We start from the raw sequence: 7296 nt of genomic DNA, 5'->3' as shown, positions 1-7296 counted from the left end.
TATGTGATAACTAGCATTCTCCTGTTAGTTGCAATTAGTGGGTTTCACGGTGTATTCCCAGATGGCTATATAATTGCTAGAATTCCTCATTGACTATCTGAACTACAGTACTTGGCAACAGGCTGGTAAACTGCTTTCTCTTTTGTCTTTTAGCTGTCATCATGTTTTAAAGTTCAGATTCCCACACAGCCCAGGGCAGGTGGTAAGAAATTATCTCATGGATTAGAATTTAGAGCTCTTTAAAAGAAAAAGTCGTTTTGCAATAGACCTTCTGCACCAAAGAAGTTTCTTCATTCTGATTTATGCACGCAAAATTGTTACATGATCACCCCTGCTGTTATTCCAAGAAGGGAGAGATTTTCAAATGTATCGTGGAAATATAAAGCTTGTTAACTTGCTAACTTGTAATCTAATCCAGACCAAAACTCACTTGTGGAGACTGACAAATATTGGTTGTGATAAATTATTACACAAACATATTCCCACTGACACACCAACAGGAGAAGGTAAGGAAAATCGACAAATTCATTTTGAAAAGCCACTTGAAAAGCCAAAAGCAGCAGAAGAAATGGGATTTAAAGTATTTATTTCTACATGTCATTTTGAGGAGAAGTAAAACATCAAAACATTGTAAAATTCTGAAGCGTTGACTGTTTTTCCATTTGTGAAACTCTTTGATATGCACGACATGTCATTTTTTCCTTAAGACGATAGCATGGCTAATTTTCTCCATATGTGTACAATTTGTCTTTGACCTTTAACAAATGTCCTCCAGGCAGTCCACTTAACATCCAAGAGCAATACCACAGCCTCGTCTTACACGCACACAAAGCCTTGAAAGCTCCATAAAAATAAATGATCCGTGGTACAAGATACATCAACCAGCAGAATAATAAGCTGTTTCAGCCCAGTAAATCTCAGTGCCCATCCATTCAAGCCCTCACTGGGTCACTTTAGTATCAAATTTATATGAGCACGATGGCAAATACACATGTTTTATTTGTTAGGCTGTCAGCTATCTATTTTGTGTTAAGAGTTTGTTAGCCCAGGAAAATCTATTCAAAGGCATATCAGCAATGTATATTTAAAAGCAGTGTTTCTTTCCAAGACATGATTTTACGTGTCACAGATACATTTACTATTAAGCATCATGTATATTTAATATCACCATGTCGGCTTTAGTGCCCTAAAAAGCCTCTGTTCACGTTATAGTTTCCATTACTGAAGAGCCAACACGGGGTTCTCCCGCAACTGTGTAAGTGCAGGCAACCCACAAGAGCTTCTAGTTTTAGCTTGGGGCTCACGGGACAGCGATAATTGTTGTGAAGCCGTTCATTCTACCTCAGCAGTTTCAACTGTCAGGTACATGTAACAATAATTGCACTTAATGAATGCTGCTCAATTTATTAAGTGCAAAATGAAAACCAGTATTCTTTTATATGCGGTACTGAGGCATATTATTTATCATTTGCGTATGCCACGTTGAACATTCTACTGTCATTTATTTATTGGTCGGGGTATATAGCCACATATTTTTTAAAACTTCTCTTCATTAAAAAATAATGCAGAAGATTCTAACTGTCTTATTAAAGAGGAATTAAAATAATTAATACCAAAAGTAATATTTAATAAGAAGCTATGTCTATGGAAAACAATCCAGCAAAACCAAGACTGAGTTCCTGTTTTAGGTAAATAGGATTCTTTCTCGTGCCATCTTCCCTTCCCCCCAATCCTTATGAGAGTCTGAAAAAACCCCAAAGCTTCCAGTTATCTGAAATATTAGCATTGCTTCATTCCCAAAGTTTTTGGCAGTGAAACCACTGTGTACATAGATACAGCCTGTTTTTAAAAAGTAAGAGCTAGATTTCTTATTTTCAGTCACTCGACGTAAACCGCATAGACATTTGCAAGAGCAAAGAGAGAACAATTTCTGAAGACATAAGAGGAAAAGTTATCATTTTTAGGATCCCAAAGGCATCTGCTTCCGATGAGTATGCTCTGACCACTCAGTTGTCCAATATGAACAATCACAATTAGTTTATACCGTGGAACCATCAAGTCCTTGACCTGGGCTTTAATAACCTGGAAATGAAAAAAAAAAAAAAGGAGAGTCCTCATTTAACCACACTGAAACTAAAAAAATCTTAATCTTTGGTATAAACACAGGGGATTTAATTTAAGGAAATATCATGATGCATTGTAGACACTCTCAGAATTGCAGATCCACATTGTGATTTCTTTCAAACACTGTCCTCAAAAGATAGAATGTTCAGGAACAAAATGATAACACCAGCAATAAATCTACATTTTCTCAGGAACATGGAAAAATTGTCATCCAGAGCACAGAATTTAATGAATTATTACATTCTTTGAAAAATCTATGTTAAGATGGTTTCCCTTCAAAGAATGTTGGCATTGGCGTTAGACTGTCTTGTTCATGTCTAATTGAGAAACCATATAACTGGAGTCTCCTGTAATATGATTGATCGTGAATGTTTATTAAGAGTTTATCATAAAAAAGAAAATAGAGAAAACCTTGCTGAAATGCCAGCACTGTGGCTGATAAAAACAGAGATGGACATACAGACCACAATGTCTGTAGTTGAGGCACTCAAAGAAGCTGCCTTGGTGAAGAGAAAATAATCATTAAAATGATGTATCTTTTGCATAAAATTTTTTATAAATGGGACAGTTTTATACATTTTTACAAAATGCATTCAAATGATGCACATGATTGTTTTAGACAAAGGCTTTTATACACACACACACACACACATACACACACACTCATACAGATATATACGGAGGTGCCAAAAAATGTATAAATAGGACGTTCACAAGTGTGTATACATTTTTTTGGCACCCCCTGCATATGGAATATGACCCAACTATAAATATGCATTTTCACCATTATGGAAAACTAATTTACTTCATCAAAAAGTGGATTGTGCTTTCAGTGAATATTCTAGTTATTGTTATCACTTGGGTAAATCGCATGCCTACCTCAGAAATGGTCTTAGTCATCTGTCTGCAGAGTTCTGGCTCATATTCTTCTTCTTGTAGATAGTTAGTTAACACCTCTTTCAAAATATGATTGACAGTGGCCACAGGAAAATGTTTGGGAGGACCTGAAAATGCGCACAGAATTTCTTTCTGAGAAGTGATTTCGGATCATATTCACCCACCCCACAGGCTAATCAAGAGTGCTGAAACATGGAGAGAGTTTAATTTTCTGGGTGGCCTCAATGTAAGGAAACAAGCTGTCCTAATGCGTTTCCCGTCGGGTTCTCTGGGAGTGAACAAGAAGGCGACTGACCCACGCATTTACTCACTCCCTAAAAGTGTGTCCAGCACTGCTGGGGTTTGGCGCTGCAGGTCTCTGCCGTCCCAGCCCCGCCATGGGTGGCCCCTTCAGCCTCAGCAGCTTCTAACGGCTCTCAGCTCTGCGTGTCCTCTCCATCATCCACCAGATCTCTCTTGACATCCTCTTAGGCCCCTTAGGAGGTCCAAGGTGTGGCTCCTCCCCACCCAAGGCCCCTGCTCTCCCACGCATTGCCCCACGCGCAAGCCACTCTGCCTTGTGGGCTGTGTCTTCAGAGGGTGCTTCTTGTTCACCCTGGTGCTCTTTTCAAAGGGAACCCATTCATTCCTCACCTTGTTCGTCTGAGGAATCGTGTTTCAAGTCCAGCTCAGATGTCTTCTCCAGGTGGCCTTCCGCCTCCCCTCAGGCAAATACCATCCCTCCTTTCTCCCTCCTCCCAGGCCAGGGTCCCCGGTCTCCCTGCTCCTAGGCCACTTGATGATGGCTGAGGCATGTCTGGGTGTCTCCAGGGAAACAGTAGGCAAGATCGGAATTTATCCTCCGCAGAGTCTAACACGATGCTAAAGGCATAAAACATTTTTCACGTATGATTTCTGAACTTAGCTAGAACTTTAAAATTTGTAGATAATAATCAATGTGTATTACATATAATTGTAATGTGTATACGATGATGGATACTTTTCGTTGAGCAATTTTTCCATGGTGGCCCCTGTGATGAGCGCTTCATATGTATTGCCTTATATCATCTTCCAAGAGATTGCTGAGGTGGACCTCACTGTTATCCACACTAGGGAGACAGAGGTTTAAATGCATCAAGTGCCCTGCCTAGAACCACCAGTGGCAGAGCTGGGAGGCACACCCAGGCTTATCTGATGCTAGTGCTTATATTCGCAACCATATTTCACCCTGGTTTGGAGCAGATGCTTCGGGTAAATGTTCTTCATCCTGCCGCCCAGGAATATTACTCGCGCCACCATCCCTCTGGTCAATCCCTCATGTCATTGCATAAAAGCACATATCCCCAGGGCCTGGCATACAGAGGCTCAGTCATTATTTGTTGAATGGACAATGATGAAGGAATGAGATCAAGAGTTCTATTCAAGTCTCTTCACAGACACCAATATCTGTTCATAAGCGTCGGTTTTTAATGACTCTCAGTCAAGGTCAAGGAAACATGGCACATGGAAGTTAAAACAATTCCAGGAGCCAACAGAAGTAAGGGTGCCACCTTTCGAGGAGTGCTCATACTGGACCCTGGGCCATATGGAGGCGGCCACCTGAGAGCAGCTTGTGTCCTCCGCTGAGGGATGAACCCACAAGCAGGGAGCCAGGGAAGCAGACACAGGGGCCTCCTGCTCCGGCTCCCTCGGCCTCCCGGTGAGGCTTTCCGACGGTTGAACTTAACCAGGTCACAGCCTGTGCCTGCAGGTGGGCTAGGCCAGCTTCTTGAGGGTCAACACAAGGTGTTTTCATTTTGATGATAGAGAGATTGTTGAATTCAATTAACTCAGAGTGGGGAATGATCTGGGCATGTAAAGTGGAGCATGCAGAGTGGCAATCGGTGCTGAGAGGCTGACAGGTTCTGTCCAGGAGTGCCCGACACTAGAGATAGGTCTCGACACTTGACGAAGTAGAACTCATACGATCTCTCTCTCTCTCTCTCTCTCTCTCTCTCTCTCTTGTTCTGTCTCAATATGTGGGATCTACTTTCCATTAGGAGGGCTTCATTTTCAGGTAGGCTTTCTCAATGTGGCAGCAAAGATGGCTACCTGTAGCTCTAGTCTGGTCTGGTGCTCACAATCAGTTTCCAGAGTTGGGTACCGCTTGAATCATAGTTCCAGAAAAGGTCCTGTGGAAAGCTTATTTCACAATTTACAGGAAGTTACACTGAATATTATCCTAGGCTTTTATTCTTAGTGATTTATGGAAAAGTCCCAGAGTCAGTCACTTTCAGGAGTGAGAACATAATGAGGAAGCAATTTCAATATCTTACTTCATTTGGTTCTCACGGCATCCCTATGAAGTAGAGACTATTATCCTCATTTACAGATTAAGAGACTGAGATTCAAGGATGATAAAGACCTTGCTCAAGCATCCTTTACCTGGGATCAGCAAAACTGGTATTCAGATTCAGATATAACAGATGCCACAGCCTGTAATTCCTTCCATACTCTTCTTTCAGTAATTAATTAAGGAGAACATGTAAATGATGTTTTATTGTAAGAAATACAGCTTCCTTTTTCATTCCCTCTTTTCCTCTCATGAATTATTCTCATGTTTCATCTCATTTTTGGTAGCTGCAATTACTTACACAAATGCTATCATTTAAAGATGTGTTTAGATGATGCAAACATTATTGAATAGAATGAAAAATTAATTAAACATATAGCCAGGCTCGGTGGCTCAGCCTGTAATCCCGCGCCTTTGGGAGGCTGAGGTGAGTGGATTGCCTGAGCCCATGGGTTTGAGACCCGCCTGGGCAGGCGAGATCTCATCTCTACAATAAATCAAAAAACCAGCTGCACTCCAGCGCGCGCCTGTAATTCCAGCTACTCAGAAGGCTGAGGCGGAAGGATCGCCAGAGCCCAGCAGGTCGAGGCTGCGGTGGCCGGGAGCGGTCACTGCACTCCAGTCTGGGCGACAGAGTGAGACTCCAACTCAAAAAAAAAAAAAAATTAATTAAACACAATAGTGGTGGTGATTGATTTTTTTTTTTTTCCTCCGCTCTTCTGGCTAGTGTTGCATTGTGTACATATGGGAAAAATCTTTACCCAAGGTCCACTAAATACCTTTCACATGCAAAACGAACCCAGAAACAAGTAGAAGTACAAATACAGTTTTGATTACTAACACAATGGACAGTTGAATGCTTACAAAGTGAACTGTCAAGCATAAAAAACTTTAATCATAAAATAATAATTTATATAGACTTTTGTAAGAAAATAAGCTATTTCTAAAATTACTTTTCTAACTTGGTTCACACTCAGTACTTTTAAAACTGATAAGACAATTTACTTTGTTTACTTGAGGAAATAAGTTGTGAAAAGATGGTCTTATGAAGAAGAAACACGGGTTCACATTTCAACGAATGACTTTATCTTGAAGTCTGAATCAAACCCTTTCAGCATGCAAAGACCTGAAACCTTGGTGGTAATGGATAAACATCTCTGTTGGCAGGTTTGGCGGCTCAGCCTGTAATCTCGCATCTTGGGAGGCCAAGGTGAGTGAACTGCCTGAGCCCGCGGGTTCGAGAGATGAGGCGAGACCTCATCTCTACAATAAAAAAAACCCAAACAATTAGCTGGGCGTGGTAGCGCATGCCTGTAGTTCCAGCTACTTGGAAGGCTGAGGGGGAAAGATCGCCAGAGCCCAGCAGGTCGAGGCTGCGGTGGCCGGGAGCAGCCATTGCACTCCAGTCTGGGCGACTGAGTGAGACTCCAACTCAAAAAAAAAAAAAAAAAAAATCTCTGTCAACAGGGAACTATGAATCACAGGCACCCAATGGCCAAGTACTTTTAGATGCAAGTAGGGGAAAATCTGACCCAAACTTAGCTTGCTTGACTGAAGAGTCGAAGGATAGCCAACTGGATTTAGAACTCAAGTGACAACACCCAGATTTGGTTTTTCTCCCCTCAGTTTCAGGCTCTGTGTGGGGGCAAGATGGCAGAAGCTATCACAGCCCATGCATTCATTCAGGTTTCAGGGCTTCTCCAACAAGCCAAATGTTTCCTGAATTTAATCTCGAAGGCTTTGATTGGATTGACCATGGTTCTAAGCCATCCCAGAATCTGTCCCTGCCCTATGTATAAAGTCAGTGTCAGCTTCAACAGAATGTTATGGATCAAACACGGCAATGATGGTGGAATTTCGAAAGAAATTGAGTGCCAGAGGAGTATACAAATATATTGAATGGCAGGATCATGAGCTGTCCACCACAGGCACTGTGGAAACGCCAGTAGACTGACTAATTATGG

At 41.6% G+C, this 7296-nt stretch overlaps 1 protein-coding gene across 1 annotated transcript in view; it reads right to left on the bottom strand.

Moving 5' to 3' along the window:
* Positions 1-1185: 1185 nt before the first annotated feature.
* The window catches only part of TCTEX1D1 (Tctex1 domain containing 1), a 39727-nt gene continuing 33616 nt past the window's right edge, over positions 1186-7296 (bottom strand). The window contains exons 5-6 of the mRNA XM_021706005.1: positions 3004-3128; positions 1186-2082 (exon numbers count right to left, since the gene is read on the bottom strand). Coding sequence (XP_021561680.1) covers positions 1879-2082; positions 3004-3128 — 329 coding nt within the window. The 3' untranslated portion in view covers positions 1186-1878. The remainder of the gene's footprint in view (positions 2083-3003; positions 3129-7296) is intronic.

The sequence above is a fragment of the Carlito syrichta genome, unplaced genomic scaffold (genome assembly GCF_000164805.1).
Source record: "Carlito syrichta isolate Samal-C Ts95f unplaced genomic scaffold, Tarsius_syrichta-2.0.1 Scaffold314875, whole genome shotgun sequence".
Taxonomy (NCBI): Eukaryota; Metazoa; Chordata; class Mammalia; order Primates; family Tarsiidae; genus Carlito; species Carlito syrichta.
Note: the sequence above shows the minus strand (reverse complement) of the source record. Positions and strands in the feature narration are given on the sequence as shown.